Source organism: Rhinopithecus bieti, unplaced genomic scaffold, assembly GCF_001698545.2.
Source record: "Rhinopithecus bieti isolate Rb0 unplaced genomic scaffold, ASM169854v2 scaffold_17962, whole genome shotgun sequence".
Classification (NCBI taxonomy): domain Eukaryota; kingdom Metazoa; phylum Chordata; class Mammalia; order Primates; family Cercopithecidae; genus Rhinopithecus; species Rhinopithecus bieti.
The window spans coordinates 1,144,657-1,163,981 of NW_016809457.1; the positions used below are offsets into that span (position 1 = coordinate 1,144,657).

The 19,325-nt window shown below is 39.7% G+C and overlaps 1 protein-coding gene across 1 annotated transcript in view; it reads left to right on the plus strand.

The window, feature by feature from the left end:
- Positions 1-19,325, plus strand: part of PIBF1 (progesterone immunomodulatory binding factor 1) — a gene marked incomplete at its 5' end in the record, with an annotated part of 241,996 nt that overhangs the window by 213,292 nt on the left and 9,379 nt on the right. The window contains one exon of the mRNA XM_017889428.1: positions 10,845-11,018. Coding sequence (XP_017744917.1) covers positions 10,845-11,018 — 174 coding nt within the window. The remainder of the gene's footprint in view (positions 1-10,844; positions 11,019-19,325) is intronic.

The window sequence follows — 19,325 nt, forward strand, 5'->3', positions numbered from 1 at the left end:
ATTTGCTGTACAAAATCTGTTTTGTCCTTTATTTGGAGTATAGTGGTATTGCATTCAAAGTAACTTTTTTTAAAAGATACCTTAAATTTGCTTTAATAGTAGTTTAAAATTCTTGTTGAGCACTTAGAGTATAGAATGGATGACTTGGAATTAAAGTTATATTTTCTTTTAAACTATTTTTAATTGTGTTAAATAGGATAATGACATTTTGCTATTTTAAAAAATATTTATCTGTTAAAAATTCCCACTGAAGTATTTACAAGTGAAATTATCTGAGGCCAGGCACGGTGGTTCACACCTCTAATCCCAGCATTTTGGGAGGCTGAGGCGGGCAGATTGCTTGAGGTCAGGCGTTCAAGACCAACCTGGCCAACATGGTAAAACCCTGTCTCTACTAAAATTACAAAAAATTAACCAGAAGTGGTGGCACACCCTTGTAATCCCAGCTACTCGGGAGGCTGAGGCAGGAGAATCGCTTGAACCCAGGAGGGGAAGGTTGCACTGAGCGGAGATCATGCCACTGCACTCCAGGCTGGGTGACAGAGTGAGTCTCCATCTCAAAAAAAAAAAAAAAAGAAGAAAAGGAAAAGAAAAATTATCTGAGATCTGGAGTATGTGTACATATATATCAGGGGGAAAATCTGGTAAGGAAATAGATAAAACAGTGTTGACAAAACAATCCTGGTAGTTCCTCAAACAATTAAACATAGAGTTACATATAACCCAGCAGCTCTACACCCAGGTATATACACAAATGAAATTAAAACGTATCCACACAAAAATTTACACACAAAACTTTTCACTGTTTCAAAATGTGTCTGTGTTTATGAGTGCAACATTATTCATAGTAACCAAAAAGTGGAAATAACCCAAATGTCCTTCAGCTGATGAGTAAACAAAATTTGGTATATCCATGCAGTGGAATATGATTTTGCCATAGAAGGAAGGAAGGATAGATGTTACAACATGGATGAACTTTAAAAACATCATACTAAGTAAAAGAAGCCAGTCACAAAAAAAAAACAGACAGTATATGATTCCATTCATGTGAACTGTCTAGAACTAGGAATTCTACAAGGACAAAAAGTAGATTGATTAGTGACAGCTTAGGGCTAGAGTGGTAGGGGCATGGCATGATAGTAGCGTATAGTTAAAGCAATCAGAGTTTCTTGGGTTTTGGTTTGTTTTTGGTTTTTTTTTTTTTTTGAGATGATGGAAATGTTTTAAAATTGTGGTAATTGTTGCATGTGTCCGTGAATATACTAAAAACTATTGAATTATACACTTCAAATGGATTAACCGTGTGGTATGTGAATTATATCTCAGGAACGCTATTTTAAAAAAGAAAATATTGACAAAATGTTGATCATTGAAGTTGGGCAGTGGAAACTGGGGACTCAGTATTCTGTCCCCTCCATTTTTGTGTCATTGAAAATTTCCATCATAAAATGCTTTATTAAAAAAATACGCAGCCGCCGGGCGCGGTGGCTCGCGCCTGTAATCCCAGCACTTTGGGAGGCCAAGGCGGGCGGATCACAAGGTCAGGAGATCGAGACCACGGTGAAACCCCGTCTCTACTAAAAATACAAAAAATGAGCCGGGCGTGGTGGCGGGCGCCTGTAGTCCCAGCTACTCAGGAGGCTGAGGCAGGAGAATGGCATGAACCCGGGAGGCGGAGCTTGCAGTGAGCCGAGATCACGCCACTGCACTCCAGCCTGGGCCACAGAGCGAGACTCCGTCTCAAAAAAAAATACGCAGCCAAGCACAGTGGCTCATGCCTGTAATCCCAGCACTTTGGGAGGCTGATACAGGTGGATCACTTGGGGTCAAGAGTTCAGAATCAGCCTGGCCAACATGGTGAAACCTCGTGTACACTAAAAATATAAAAATTAGCTGGGCGTGGTGCTGCACACCTGCAGTCCCAGCTACTCTGGAGGCTGAGGCAGGAGAATCATTTGAACCCAGGAGACAGAGGTTGCAGTGAGCAGAGATTGCACCACTGCATTCCAGCCTGGGCAACCAAGCAAGACTCCAACTCAAAAAAAAAAAAAAAAAAAAAAAGGCCAGGCGCAGTGGCTTACACCTGTAATCCCAGCACTTTGGGAGGCCGAGGCAGGTGGATCACCTGAGACCAGGAGTTCGACACTAGCCTGGACAACATGGTAAAACCCTGTCTCTACTAAAAATACAAAAATTAGCCAGGCGTGGTGGTGTGCACCTGTAGTCCCAGCTACTCAGGAGGCTGAGGCAGGAGAATCGCTTGAACCTAGGAGGCAGAGGTTGCAGTGAGCCAAGATCATGCCACTACACTCCAGCCTGAATGACAGAGCGAGACTCTACCTCAAAAAAAAGAAAAGAAAAGAAAAACCCTTTTAAATGAAGTTTAAACCCGGGCACGGTGGCTCACACCTGTAATACCAGCACTTTGGAAGGCCAGGGTGGGTGGATCACCCAAGGTCAAGAGTTAGAGACCAGCCTGGCCAACATGGTGAAACCCCATCTCTACTGAAAACACAAAAATTAGCCGGGCATGGTGGCACATGTCTGTAATCCCAGCGACTCAGGAGACTGAGGCAGGAGAATCGTTTGAACCTGGGAGGTGTAGGTTGCAGTGAGCCAAGATCATGCCACTGCACTCCAGCCTGAGCAACAGAGCGAGACTCTGTCTCAAATAAATAAATATATAATATCCAAAATATATATGTATTTGGTTTAAAACAAGGCTGGTTTTACCTTGTGTTACTTCAAGAGAGATGCACAGACTTATATGACTTACTAGTCACGATGCAGTTTTATTCCTATATAAAAGCATTTCCATTTAACCTCCAGTGGAGCACATAGTTTGCATTATGCTTGTCAAAGTTATTTTCATCAAGAAATGCTATCTATGTGTCCCCTTGCCTACATCTTTGCAGAGTTTACAACTTTCAGCAATTTATTGACATCAACTATGCAATACTGTTAAGCAGCTGCTGTACAGCTAAGCTGTTTTAATATGCTACCACTTATGCAAATAGTTAATATTAAATATCCAAGATACATGCTTTTGGATTCAAAAGAACAGTGTATCTCTCTCATAGAGATTGTTTATGCAATCATCATCATCATCATCATAATCTGGAAATTTCACAAGAATGTACTTGCCCTTAACTCTTCAGTTTTGAAAGGTAATTATTATACTGCAACATAGTTTTTGATACTTAGTTTTGTTTTAGTTTTATTCTAAGTTTCAATTGTATAATCAGATGCAGTTCTTTTTTTTTTTTTTTTTTTGAGACGGAGTCTCTCTCTGTCACCCAGGCTGGAGTGCTGTGGCCCGATCTCAGCTCACTGCAAGCTCCACCTCCCGGGTTCACGCCATTCTCCTGTCTCAGCCTCCCGGGTAGCTGGGACTACAGGCGCCACCACGTCGCCCGGCTAGTTTTTTGTAGTTTTAGTAGAGACGGGGTTTCACCGTGTTAGCCAGGATGGTCTCGATCTCCTGACCTCGTGATCCGCCTGTCTCGGCCTCCCAAAGTGCTGGGATTACAGGCTTGAGCCACCGCACCCGGCCAGATGCAGTTCTTCATTTGTTAATGTTAATGAATAGTTCGTTCATTCATATAGTAATGGTAATTTTATTATGTATTTGATATACTAGAATTACAACATGTACTGTTAATTTTCTGAAAGTATAAAAGCATATCGGACTTTATCAGACTACATTGTAGAATAGTATTGAAATGTTTCAGCTGGCCAGATTTGGTGGCTCACGCCTGTAATCCCAGCACTTTGGGAGGCTGAGGCAGGTGGATCACTTGAGCCCAGGAATTCAAGACCAGCCTGGGCGACGACCCCCATCTCAATTTTTTTTTCTTTTTTTTGAGACGGAGTCTCACTCTGTCACCCAGGATGGAGTGCAGTGGCACAATCTCAGCTCACTGCAATCTCTGCCTCCCAGGTTCACGCCATTCTCCTGCCTCAGCCTCCCGAGTAGCTGGGACTACAGGTGCCCACCATCTCACCCGGCTGATTTTTTGTATTTTTAGTAGAGAGGGGGTTTCACCATGTTAGCCAGGATGGTCTCGATCTCCTGACCTCGTGATCCACCCACCTCAGCCTCCCAAAGTGCTGGGATTACAGGCATCAGCCACCGCGTCCGGCCCCCCCATCTCAATTTTTTTTAACACTGTCTCAGCTGGGCACAACGGCTCACACTTTTAATCCCAGAGCTTTGGTAAGGCCTAGATGGGAAAATAGCTCAAGCTCGGGAGTTCGAGGCTGCAGTGAGCTACAATCGCACCACTGCAGTCCAGCCTGGGCACCAGAGTGAGACCTTCTCTCAATCAATCAATCAATGTCTTAAGTGGTAAAAGGAAAAGAGGATTGAGGCAAGGCACTTTTACAGTTTTTGAATTTTACAATGAACAAGTAATATTTCTATAAATTTAAAACAGAATTTTTAAAATATTTTGAAAATAACTTTCTAAATTAATGAAGCACGTGCCAGGCATAGGCTAGAACTGCCAGAATGAAACAAGGCTCTAGATTAGAACACTGCATTTTGTCATTTTGAGAAAGGAACTTACTTTCTGCCTGAGAACCTTTGGGTAAATCCTGCTGCACAAATTATCGCATCCATGTACACAGAGATTGTACTCAACAGTGTCATTAAGATGAATAGCCTCACTTTGGGAGGCCAAGGCAGGCAGATGACTTGAAATCACAAGTTTGAGACCAGCCTACGCAACATGGTGAAACCCCATCTCCACAAAAATAAAAAATAAATTAGCCAGGCATGGTGGCGCATGCCTATAGTTCCAACTGCTAAGGAGGCTGAGATGGGAGGATTGCTTGAGACTGGGAGGCAGAGGTTGCAGTAAGCCGAAATTGCACCATTGCACTCCAGCCTGGGTGATAGAGCCAGACCTTGTCTCAGGAAAAAAAAAAAAAAAAAAAAAAAAAAAAGCCATACGGCAGAGAGAAAACATGTGAGCTGGTCCTTTATTCATAAATGGGATCACACAACCAAAATTATCAGAAACTGGAGAAAAGCATAGAAGGAAAAAAATAGCAATAAACAGATCAACTGACCCCTTTCCCAGAGGGAAAACAAATTCTGGATCAGAAAAGAACTTCCAAATTATTATAATTAATTTATTCAGAAATATTTGGAAAAGTAGTATTTCCGTAATATAAAAATCAGTGGGCCAGATACAGTGGCTCATGCCTGTAACCCCCACATTTTGAGAGGCCAAGGCAAGTGGATTGCTTGAATTCAGCCTGGGCAACATGGCGAAACCCTGTTTCTACAAAAAAAAAAATACAAAAATAATTAGCCAGTCATGGTTGGTGCATGCCTGTAGTCCCAGCTACTCAGGAGGCTAAAGTGGGAGGATCACTTGAGCCCAGGAGGCGGAGGTTGCTGTGAGCCAAGATTGTGCCACTGCACTCCAGCCTGGGCGACAGAGCAAAACCTGTCTCCAAAAAATAAAAACTTAAAAAGTTGGTGATATTTTGAAAATTGTGAAAATAAAATCATGAAATAAAGTATAAGTAAAATGCCAATAGAGGGATATAGGAAAAGTTAAGAAACCCTCCAAAACTTAGAAAAGGTAAAAGATGGAAAGCCAAAGAACATAGAAGATTCTCGCAAGAAAGAAATTACCTACAAGGAAATGAAGAATCAGTATGGCATCAGAGTTTTCAGAAATTTGATTTTAGAAGACAGAGCAGTAATATCATGAAAGTACAACACTTCTTTTACAGCACCAGTGCCCTCTCAGAACATTAATACATTGTATACCATCAAATAACAAACAGAATGAGGGAGGAAGGAGTTCAAGACTAGCCTGGATAACAAAGTCTCTACAGAAAGTTAAAAAGTTAGCTGGGGACAGTGGCAGGTGCCTGTGGTGCCAGCGGCTCAGAAGGCTGAAGCAGTAGGATCCCTTGAGCCCTGGAGTGAAGGCACTGCAGTGAGCCATATTTGCGCCACCGCACTACAGCCTGAGCAACAGAGCAAGACCCTGTCTCAACAAAAAGAAAGAAAGGGAGGTAAAACCGGAGGCGGGGAAGGGAGAGAAAGAGAGGGAAGTGCAAGAAGTAATGGAACTTGCCAAAGTGTACAATAAAAAGAAATTTCAGTCTTAAAAGCAGTCAGTACAGAATTGATCTCAGCAAACAACACGATTAAGAGGCTAGATAATATTAGGTAATAAGGAAAAAGGCATACATTGTTTCTATCAATGAGAAAACAAAAGGGCAGAAACTCTGAAAAGAAGAGAAAAAAAATATTTGTTAGAAAGTTGAAGTACAAATAGGAACCTAAATCAATGGCATGACTTTTGAGCAGTAAAGTATAAGAAAAAGAATCCAGTCGAACTTAGTACTTAAAACATTCTGCTTTGAGCATCACAGTTTCCTTTTCTGTAGTCACATTCTCTGCAGTAAGCAATATTTACAAATAATGAGACGATGCTACAAATAAACCCACAGACCAATCAGAAAAATGATAGTTATAGAAGAGGAAAGTAGAATCAAAAGGTAGGGGAATGAGACGCCAAACTCAAATGCAAACAGTGAGAGCGGAATCTGAAATAGGAGATGAAGCCAATCCCCAGAAGCCAGACACAGGATAAGAACCAAACCAAGTTAGAAGCAAAGCAGAGGGCTTCAAACTGATTTCATCTTACCAAAGGATTTCTCTTCATAGTAACAAAAATGTTTTCTAATTATTGCTCGTTATGTTGGTTTATTTCCTGTTACCTTTGTCAGTTTGTGAATTGGGATCTCATGAATAATGATCATTTCATTGTAATAGTAACATCAATTAGGATAGGACAATTTACCTCAAAAAAGGTCAGTGCAAGACATATTCAAGTACTTTCATGGCTATGAACACTTAATATAATAAAGAAGTTCTTGCGGCCAGGTGCGGTGGCTCACGCCTATAATCCCAGCATTTTGGGAGGCCAAGGCGGGTGGATCATGAAGTCAGGAGTTCAAGACCAGCCTGGCCAAGATGGTGAAACCCCATCTCTACTAAAAATACAAAAAATTAGCCAGGCGTGGTGGTAGGCACCTGTAATCCCAGCTACTCGGGAGACTGAAGCAGAGAATTGCTTAAACCCGGGAGGCAGAGGTTGCAGTGAGCCGAGATCACACCACTGCACTCCAACCTGGGCGACAGAACGAGACTCCATCTCAAAAAAAAAAAAAGTTCTTTCTAATTTTTCCCTTTAGCATGATCCCACGCCTATCTCCAGTAATACAGCCAGAAAAATACCTCAGTCATTAAAGAGTAAAACACTAAAACAGTGTGGCATGGGTGCATAAATAGACAGACTGTGGAAACAGAGTTTTAAAGTCCATAAATAAATAATATACTTATGGCAGTTTAGTACATTATTTGGCATTCAGTACCTGATGTTGTTATAGGAGAGCCATCTTGAGGGGACAATTGTTGGATTCATATGTTTCCCCATAAGCCAGGATAAACTTTAAACAGATCAAAGATCTATATGTTTGAGAAAGAAAAGAGGTCGGGTGCAGTGGCTCATGCCTGTAATCCCAGCACTTCGGGAGGCCGAGGTGGGTGGATCATAAGGTCAGGTGTTCAAGACCAGCCTGGCCAAGATGGTGAAACCCCGTCTCTTAAAAAGACAAAAATTAGTGGGCAGGGTGGTAGGCGCTTGTAATCCCAGCTACTCTGGAGGCTGAGGCAGAGAGTTGCTTGAACCCGGGAAGCGGAGGTTGCAGTGAGCTGAGATCTTGCCACTGCATTCCAGCCTGGGTGACAGAGTGAGACTCCATCTCAAAAAAAAGAAAAGAAAAGAAAAACCATGAAAGTAACTGAAGAAAATATAGGAAGAAAACGTGGAGAGGACCATAGAAGAAAAGACTGACATATTCTGCTACATCACAATCAAATGTTCTTCATAACAAAAACAAGGAGAAGGGAGTCATAAACAAAGTCAAGTAAGAGATAAACTGGAAAAATTGACACTGATACTAAAGACAAAGGGCTAATTTCCCTAACATATAAAGAGCTCCTTGAAATGTATAAGAAAATGACCACTCAGTAGAAAAATGGGCCAAGGTGATCAACTGGAAGAAAAAAAAAAAAAACTGCTTAACTTCACTGTAGAAGGAATGCAAAATAAACATACCCAAATACTTACTAGACTGGCAAAAATCCTAAAAGGTAACAGAAGCTTACATTTTATCAATTATAAAACTAAAGCTCATTGAATTAGATTAGGCAGCCTAAGTTTAACCAATAATAGTGTCAAGAATAGATGTGTCATTTGCTAATAGCTTCATACTAAAATAGTACCACTACATGTGCTTGGCCAGGTGCAGTGGCTCATGTCTATAATCCCAGCACTTTGGGAGGCCAAGGCTGGAGAATCACTTGAGGCCAGGAGTGAGAGACCAGCCTGAACAACATAGTAAGACCTCATGTCTACCAAAAATTTAAAAATTAGCTGGGTGCGGGGGCATGCACCTGTAGTCCTAGCTACTCAGGAGGCTGAAGCAGTAGGATAGCTTGAATGAACTGTAATCACACCATAGCACTCTAGCATGGACATCAGAGCAAGACCCTGTCTCTAAAAAAAAGAAATTAAAGTGGGATTTTCTTTGTTCAAATTTACCATAGATATAAATTGGATCATTATGTAAGCCAAACATAATAAAATTGAAAATGTGTTCTAAATGTTATTTTGGTACCCACTGTAGCTGTATTATCCTAATAAGAATTTTACAGAATTTTACTGCTTTTAAAGTGTTCTTTGCCTGGATTTCAGAAACTGCTAATATTTTTTGTATAGTAACTTTAACAAAGGTGGTACTGTGACAACACCCCAAACCAGGATGATCTTAGGTAAAGCAAAGATGTGAATTTCCCTTCTAATCTCCTAACCAACATCAGGGATGATATGTTTCCTGTAACTGCTTCTATACCAACAACAGAGGGAAGCCAAAGAGAAACAGAATTATGGCCTCCTCTAGGACACTTGGGGGCCAAAACCCTCTGCTTATCACACTCTGGATTCCTTCCTTTTCTCCCTCCTCTCCTGGCCCTTCCTCCCTGCCTCCCCCAACAAGTATGAGAGACTAAACTCCCCTTTACCTTATTTATCTGTAGAATACTGCTAGATTGTTTTGGAGGGGATTTTTGCTGTTATTTTATCTTCATGCCAGAGATACAAAAGTTATGGCTAATCAAGAGATGTTCTTTCAGATAGAAAGTTTTTCTTTTCATAGGTTTTCCCTTCTACTTATCTTGGTAAGTAGAATAGGACCTGAAATCTACCATCACACCATACCCATTTGACATCAAATCAATAATTATATACTTCACCGTAGAGGAGCATATAAATGAAACAACATAATCCAGAAAGCAAAAAGAGCCCCCAAATGGCCCAAATAATCATATATCAGATTGGCAATGTCTGCAGGTATAGGCATTCTCCTGTACATTGGCCAAGCCAGGCCCACTACTACAGAAGGGAGAAAGGATTCTGGCACCTGTCGTGGCCCTAAAATCTATTAAGGTTATATGGCTTAAACTCAGCAACACTGCTTTAAAATACCCACTCAAGTTAGATGGTTCTAAATAGAACTAATGACAGCCAGAGGAGAAAAGCCTGTAGGAACTTGCTCCAACACAGCTCCAACACAGAGCTGGTATCTATAAACAGATTAGTAGAAGAGAGCAGAACATGGTTCTATCACCATAACTTTTGTTTTGACATGAAGATACAATAAGATAAGAGGAAAAAATTACCTGTTACATAGCCTACCACTGTTCTGTTCTGATAAATAAAGATAAAGGAGAGTTTAGCCTGCCATCTCTCCATTTACTTGTATATGATGTATCAATTTAGTAATTAATCATAAATACCCACTAACTAGTGTTATGTACTAAAGATTTGTCTATGGATATGAAAGACAGATACACTTGGGAGAAAGAACGGGTGAAAATTTTCATCTCTTCAGAAAGTTCATCACAACTAATGCTTAGTTCAAAGGGCAGCTGCAACCAACCCCACTTATCATTTGTAAAAGGATAAGGGATAATACAGCTAAAGAAATCCTGAATCTGTATTAAACTTAGTGTTCAACTGCTGACTAGTAGCCAAGATTGGATTCTTTTTCTCTACCATCTTTATATAAGACTTCAAAGGAAATGGGACAGTTTCAAAGAAAGAAGAGAACAAGTTAAATGCTTAAATGGTCTACTTAGTGAATATATATAGAACATCTACAGTGGAAGGTAACTATGGCAGTGGTTCCCAAATTTGTCTATTAGAATCACTTGAGATCTTCAAAAATTCCAAAATACAAAAAAATAACCCGGGCGTGGTGGCGTGCGCCTGTAGTCCCAGCTACTCAGGCACTGAGGCAGGAGGATGGCTTGAGCCCAAGAGGTAGAGGCTGCAGTGAGCCGAGACCATGCCACTGCAGTCCAGCCTAGGTGACAGTGAGATCCTATCTTAAAAAAAAAAAAAAAAAAAAAAAGTTCCAAAGCCCAGGCCACACTCCGCAGCAGTTATCTCACAGTCTCTGGGGTTGGGACACAGTCATCACTGGCAATATTTGAAGCTCCACAGGTGATTCCAATGTGCAGAAAAACATGGAAACCACTAGACTATAGAATGTTGTAATTGTCAGTTATCATATTAAATGAGTATTAATTATTATAAGATTCATGTGCATGATTGTAATTACTGTTTTATTTTCACAATTTATGAGTGTAGTATAATTATTTCTTCTACTTAAAAGTATGTTGATACTATTACTAGTCTGCTTGCTAGGAATCACACTTGCTACTTTCTTCTGTTTTCATATATCAACAGGAATTGGCAGCAATGAAACAGATTCTCGTTAAGATGCATAGTAAACATTCTGAGAACAGCTTACTTCTCACTAAAACAGTATCAAAAAATGTGACAGAAAATCAGAAATCAAAGACTTTGAATATACCTAAAGAGCATGAAGACAATATATTTACACCTAAACCAACACTCTTTGTAAGTACAATTTTAAAACTCATAATTTTAATATTCCCGATTCTTACTAAATGTATTTTACTTAATTTTTTCCTTTCACATTTATGAAGTGAATAGATTCCACAAATATGTTTTATGAAAAGGCCTTGAAGGATTTGCATTAATCCATTTTCTGAATGTGTGTATTACCTATCTTATAGATGATAGTATATTTTGCTCTAATTCCTCATAAAGTGTGAAATCAATCAACATAAACTAAAATGCATTGTTAGCTAAAATGTATGTACACAGAAATTAAAGAAAAGAAATAAGAAAATTTGGATTAAAAGCAGGTAAAATACCATAAATATGTACAGTTATGTGCCAATTTTTAAAAATAGAGAAAATAAATTAGGAAATATTGAAAACTATATATTTTAACAAATAAGAATCAAGATTAAAAGACAAGAGAATTAAAATAGGAGTAACATTATTAAATATTCAGTTTTACTTCAAATCATTTCTCAATCATGCTTTCATTTCTCAGGAGAAACTTGATTTATATCTGCTAAACATGGAGACTCAAAACCAGAAAGATTTGCTCTGTGATATTTTGATTCAGTGAGTCCCCAGAATCTTCATTTTTTTTAACTCCTGAGATGAGTGTAATAATCAGTCAAATATGAGAACTTCTGATCTCAGTCATTTTATTATACATGCAGATAATGCTACTCAAAATTAATAGGATGAAAGAGTTTTTTAGTGATTATATAATTCAACTTTCCCTTTTTAAAAAATGAAAGTTACACTTTAGATCAAATAAGGGACAATTGGGCAGGTGTGGTGGCTCACACCTCTAATCCTAGCACTTTGGGAAGTCAAAGTGGGAGGATCACCTGAGGTCAGGAGTTCAAGACCAGGCTGGCCAACATGGTGAAACCCTGTCTCTACTAAAAATACAAAAAGTACCTGGGTGTGGTAGCACATACCTGTAGTCCCAGCTACTTGGAAGACTGAGGCAGGAGAATCGTAGGTGCGGTGGCACCACTGCACTCCCCGCCTGGGCGACAGAGTGAAACTCCACCTCAAAAAATAAAATAGGGACAATTATTTAAGGATACGTGTGGCAGTAATGAAGACTAAGCTGACAGGCGGGAGAAAACAGGATGGTTCAGTTAACTAGCCTGGACACAAGGCGGCTGAGTCCATACATCTTTTCCTCTGGAGTACATCAGCTTCTCTTTGTTTCTCCCCTAGTTTCTGATTACTCATATTTTCCACTTCCTCATTAACTTGCTCACAGCCCTTTGTCTTGAAATAGGTTTCTGTACATCCTTTCTGCATCTACTCTCTTATAATGTAGTTCTCACTGTATTTTCCAAGGCTAAAAATCTAATTGTCATAGCTTATTCTTGTTGGGTGATACCCCTTTTTGGCAAGACCTCCAGCCTACAGAATGGCTGCCGTTAATGGTGAGCAGGAGTCACACAGTTCCAAATACAGCTGCTGAGGACTGTTTATTAAGGGCTACGGCTAGGCAAGTTTTGCTCAGAAAGTGGGCAGAGATTATGGCAGACACTATGCTGTATCTATTATAATCTGTAGGAAGAAAGCAGATTGAATACATACACATTAATAGGAAATAGGGTCAGATGAAAACCGCAAGATACAGCTGAATACTTAAAGCCTGTCAGCACTCTCTGATCTGCCTTTCTGATCCTGCTCTGCTCCAGGCAGTGGCACTATTCCTTCTGACCCTGACCTACATTTCTGGCTTTTGCTTGGTAACTTGATTGTGATTTCCTGAAATACCAACTATAGTCAGTACATGAGTAACAGTAAGATTTCCCCAGTACCTCCAGATAAGGTTATAGAGTGGTGATAAAATTAAGAAGATTCAATATTAGTTGGGTAGTTCTTCCTTCCTTATTTTTGCTTATCTGGATTTTTTATTTTATTCTACAATAAAATTATTTTTAAATAATAATAAGGGAAATTTTTTTCAAAAGAGGTACAAGCTCAGCTATGCCCTAATGAAAACTAAGAGGTAATACTATAAACAAGTCAAATCAAGACTATAAGCTAATGCAGACTTAGTAATGTGAACCGACTAGGTAACCTGGGGCAAATCATTACATGTTCCCAGTGTGTTCTTATCTATAAAATTAAGTGGGAGGTTATAATGAAATGAGTTCTGGACTCCTTTTATTCTATCATGCTGTGATTCTCTTCAGGCATCATTTGTAGTTATTCTTTTGAATATTTTCAATTTTCCTTAAGAATACTTTTTTATATTTTCTCTGAACTTGTTGATAAGGAATTTACCATGCCAATATTTGAAGTAAGAGCTAATCATTTTATAATCTCATGGTTTTATACCTAAAATGAAAACATTTCTAAATCCAGATACTTTGGCTGAAAGTATTTACTATAGGTATTTCCCCCGATATTAAATTCAGTGATGGATGGGTGGATAGATGAACGTTTCCATATGCTTTGACAGTATGAGGCGAGCCACACAAAACTACTGTTAACTGGGCAATGGAGTGGGAGCAGTGCTATTATGTAGAGGAGGAGAAATAAGAGCCTGACTTTTTTTTTTTTTTTTTTGAGATGGAGTCTGTCACTCTGTTGCCCAGGCTGAAGTGCAATGGCTCAATCTCAGCTTACTGCAACCTCCACCTCCCAGGTTCAAGCGATTCTCCTGCCTCAGCCTCCTGCAGGTTACAGGCGTGTGCCACCACGCTAGGCTGATTTTTGTATTTTTAGTAGAGGCGAGGTTTCACCATGTTGGTCAGGCTGGTCTCGAACTCCTGACCTCATGATCTGCCGACATTGGCCTCCCAAAGTGTTGGGATTACAGGTGTGAGCCACCACACCTGACAAGACATTTTTTTAATGTGCTTTTTTGTATGTATACAAATGTTCTACAGTGTACATGTGATATTTATATATGAAGGCAACCTCAAAAGTTCCTTTTTTAGAAGAACTCTGGCCTTTGAAATAACACATGTGGCAGAGTTGTTGTTCAGGCACTTAGTGTACCAACAAAAACTAATTGAACCACAGAATGTAAATACCTTAAGGACAGAAACTGTATTCCTTTTGTTTTGCATAGCAGCTGAACAAAGCAGATACTCAATAAATATTTGCTGAGGAGAATAAAAAGCAGTTATTTGTCTCCCCAGTTTAGTTACGTTCTTAGCTGTTAAAACTCTAAACTGGGTGTGGAACTTTAATGTTAAAGTGAACTATAGGGAGAATGAAAGCTTCACCTCCAATGACTCTAGTTAGTGCTACTTCTGCCACAGGCATCTTCAGTCTTCTTTATTCAGAAACATCCAGTTCGTTCCCACTTATCACCTACTTTCTCTCTTAAGGTAGCTTTTTGCTGTGCTATCCCTTTTTTCCCAGCCTCACTTATCTCTTTCTTAGAAAAACATAGAGCTATTCTAATCTGATTTAGAACAACTTTCCTCCTTCCTTCCTGAGCAGTATGGGACTCTTTTGCTGCTTTTCTGCTGCCATCCTGTTCGGAAAATAGAATTTATATTTATATACTCAGGATTCACATCGTGGTCATTATTTTCTCAAAACCTTATTTAAAATGCAGATATACTAGCAACTCTGCTTTTAGTCTTTTCGCCAAGTGGATTGTAAGCGTTAAAACAAAAAAAGAGCTTGAGAGCATTGGCTCACACCTGTAATCCCAGCACTTTGAGAGGCCGAGGCAGACAGATCACCTGACGTCAGGAGTTCGAGACCCGCCTGGCCAACATACTGAAACCCCGTCTCTACTAAAAATACCAAAATTATCCAGGTGTGGTGGTGCATGCCTGTAGTCCCAGCTACCTGGGAGGCTGATACAGGAGAATCGCTTGGACCTGGGAGGTGGAGGTTGCAGTGAGCCGAGATCATGCCTCCACACTCCAGCCTGGATGACAGAGCAAGAGTGTCTCAAACAAACAAAAAAAAAAGCCTTAGACTCTAAGTAGGGTAGCAAACAGTAAGACTGTGCAGCTCCAGTGTACAGTGTGTGAAGTGTCTGATTTCTGGTGAGTTTATGATGTAGTTCAGGCCTTGATTTGTTTTTATCTCATTGGCTAGCACATGTTGGATAGGCAGATTAAGTTTATATAATTGATATATAAGTGGTTATATGAACGACATGATTCCGTAGAAGTGCTTTGGAAAGCTACGTCATCTGGAAAGAAAAAAAATTTTTTTTTTTTGAGACGGACTCTCACGCTGTCACCCAAGCTAGAGGGCAGTGGCACAGTCTTGACTCACTGCAACTTCTGCCTCCTGGGTTCAAGTAGTTCTCCTGCCTCAGCCTCCTGAGTAGTTGGGATTACAGGAACATGCCACCATGCCCCGCTAATTTTTTGTATTTTTTTTTTTTTTTTTGTGGACACAGGGTTTTACCATGTTGGCCAGGCCGGTCTCCAAACTCCTGACCTCAGATGATCCACCCACCTCAGCCTCCCAAACTGCTGGATTACAGATGTGAGCCACCACACCCTGCCTGGAAGGAAAATTAGTGTAGTCAATTCAAGAAGTGTTTACTGACTATATGCAAGAGCCTGTGATGATGATTAAGATAGCATCAGCATTAAAACTGCTGCTCCTGTAGGATCAAACTTATTAAACAATAACATAAGGCAAAATCAGTTAGCCTACTTTTTTTGTTTTGTTTTTGGGACAGGGTCTTGCTGTGTCACCCAGGCTGGAGTGCAGTGGCATGAACACAGCTAACTGCAGCCTCAACCTCCCAGGCTCAAGTGATCCTCCCAACTCAGCCTCCCAAATAGCTGAGACCACATGTACACACTACCACACCGAGCTAAATTTTTTTATTTTTTGTAGAGACAGGATCTCACTGCATTGCTCAGGCTGGTCTTGAACTCCTGGGCTCAAGCAATCCTCCCATGATGGCTATAATCTCAAAGTGCTGGGATTATAGCCATGGGCCACTGCACCTGGCCTGGGTATCCTACTTTAAAGGAAATATAAATTGCTATGAAAATTCAAAGGAAGAATAGACACTGTGGTTTTGGAGAACTCTAGGTTGCCCTGTCAGAAAGGAAGTATTTGAGCTTGGCTTTAAAGAATGCAGGGATTTTGACAAGTGAAGATCAGCGTTATTTAAAAATTCCAAGAGCAAAGAAAATATTTTATTGGCCAGGCATGGTGGCTTACGCCTGTAATCCCAACACTGGGAGGCCGAGGTGGGCGGCTCACCTGAGGTCAGGAGTTCAAGACCATCCTGGCCAACATGGTGAAACCCCATCTCTACTAAAAATACAAAAATTAGCCAGGTGTGGTGGCAGGCACCCGTAATCCCAGCTACTCAGGAGGCTGAGACAGGTGAATCGCTTGAACCCAGGAGGCGAAGGTTGCAGTGAGCTGAGATTGTGCCACTGCACTCCAGCCTGGGTGACAGAACGAGATTCTGTCTCAAAAAAAAAAAAGAAAGAAAAAGAAAAGAAAATATGGTATTCACAAAATATTTTCTAACTTGTGCTCCTTTTTAGTTGTTGAAGAATAGGATGTCTAATATCTAGACTTTATTCCTTTCTGACTATATTCTTACGTCTGACTTTAGCCAATTCACTATCTATTCATCCTTTCCCTTAGTATAAAGGGAAATAAAAGTAGATAGGTTATACCTAGTCACATTAATAGAGACAGAAAGTAGAATGGTGGTTGCCAGGAGCTAGGGGGTATGGGAATTTATTGTTTAACAAGTAGAGAGTTTCAGTCAAGCAAGATGAAAAGAATTTTATGGATGGATAGTAGTGATAGTTGCATCATAATGTGAATGTATGTAATACCACTGATCTGTACATTTAAAAATCGTTGGCTGGGCGTGGTGGCTCACACCTGTAATCCCAGCACTTTGGGAGGCCGAGGCGGGTGGATCACCTGAGATCAGGAGTTCGAGACCAGCCTGACCAACATGGAGAAACCCCGTCTCTACTGAAAGTACAAAAATTATCCCGGCATGGTGGCGCATGCCTGTAATCCCAGCTACTCGGGAGGCTGAGGGAGGAGAATCGCTTGAACCCGGGAGGGGGAGGTTGCAATGAGCCGATACCGCACCATTGCACTCCAACCTGAGCAACAAGAGTGAAACTCCATCTCAAAGAAAATAAAATAAATAAAATAGTTAAAGTAATAAATGTTATGTTGTATGTATTTTACCAGAATCTTCTTTTAAAACGTTTTAAAGCCTGGGCAAAACTTTTGTGAGACCCTGCCCTGCCCTAACAAAAAAAAAAAAAAAAAAAATGTTTTTTAAATTAGCCAGGCATGGTGGTATGTGCTGTGGTCTAATCTACTTGGGAGTCTGAGGCATCGAGGATCACATGAGCCCAGGAGCTGAGGCTGCAGTGGCCTATGTTCACGCCACTGTCCTCAAGCCTGGTAACAGAGCAAGACCCTGTCTCAAATAAAAATATATAACATGATGAACATATAATATAAAATAAAAAATAAACTTAAAATTTAATTTAATATAAAGTTTATAAGTAGGATAGTTATAAAATAGTTTTCTCATTTGTTCATGAGGGAAAAGTTTATTAATTTTATCAAAAAATGGGAATGTACAGTTATTTACATATAGTAACTATAATGAGTTATAATTGGTTAGTATTAGACAAGTGCAAGGATGCCACACTAGCGGTAGCGTCACACACCAGAGTCAGTACTACACTGTGCCTCCCAAATTTTCTTATAACATTATGTGGAAAATTAGGAATTTTATATGACACAAAAGGATAGCTGACTATTGCTGGATAGACTGAAGGGATCCAGCACCAGACACGAGGGCTGAAGGAGATCAGAAGCGCCACATACCTGTACCCACTTCTGTGTATAGTTGTTTTGGAGCTCTGTTCACTGTTTTTTTTTCTTTTTCTTTTTCTTTTTCTTTTTTTTTTTTTTTTTTTTTTTTTTTTGAGATGGAGTCTTGCTCTGTCGCCCAGGCTGGAGTGCAGTGCAGTGGTACAAACTCAGCTCACTACAACTTCCACCTCCTGGGTTCAAGCTATTCTCCCACCTCGGCCTCCTGAGTAGCTGGGATTACAGGGACACGCCACCATGCCCAGCTAATTTTTGTATTTTTAATGAAGGCGGGGTTTCACCATATTGGCCATGCTGGTCTTGAACTCCTGACCTCAAGTGATCTGCCCACCTAGGCCTCCCAAAGTGCTGGGATTACAGGAATGAGCCATTGGGCCTGGCCCGGTCTCACTCTTTTATGTTGAATGTAGACTCATCTCATCAAAGTATGACCAGACCTCAAAATATCTAGCTGTTTACATATACATTTTTAAATATTCATTTTTTAATTTCTAGTGTCAGGAACACTAATTGTAACCTCTTCCTGATGTTATTAAATTTAGCTGGAAAGCTAAACTAAAACTCAGGAATTTTTTGGTGAACATGGAATGAAGCTGACTGATCTCAGACAGCTTCACATCTTGTTAGTGGTAAAGCCACATCAACTGTCTTAAACTCACTTAAGTTGGGCCCTGCCTGTGAGGACTTCTCAATATTTATTTATTTGATTTCCAGTTTAGAACTTTTTTGGAAAACAAAGTAATTATATCTACCAGACATAGACTTTTTTCCTTAGAGAATTGGTACTGGTTAAACACTAATAGATTGTTAATTCCTAGCTCTTTTTTTAGATTAAAGGAGTTATCCACCAGGCTTATTATGTCTGCATTTGTCAGTCATCATTGTTTCTAATTTTAACAAACTTTCTCAATGGGTTATAATGCCCATGTTATATATTAACGTTTTAACTGGCTAATTCTGGATGACACAGCAGTATCTATCTTATCAGTTACTTGTTTCCAAAATCACCTTGTAACATAGTAAATTACTTCTGGTAAGTTTCCAGTTAGTCTTGTCATTTGTTTCTACAATGGCTTTGTGTTCTCTTTCCTAAATCTGGAATATAGTATACTTTAGGGCCTGTTAATACTCTACTAACAATTTAAGGTTTTTATTAATGTGTATGCATATATATGTGTGTATATATATATTTTATGCATATGTAAAATATATATGCATATATATTTATATACATATCTATAAAGCACTTCATATTATGAAGCCTATAAGCCTTATATTTAAAATAAGGACCCTACTCAGTTAAATGGTTAATCCCATTAATACCTGAAGCAGAATGTCAAATTTTGTCATATAAAGCACCATCTTATGGATATAAAGGGAAATATCTTTAATAAAATAGAAAAAAGAACCACTACTGATCAAACAGCTAAAAGAATGGAATTATCAAAATAAAAAGCAGTTAATTTTTTTTTTTTTTTTTTTTTT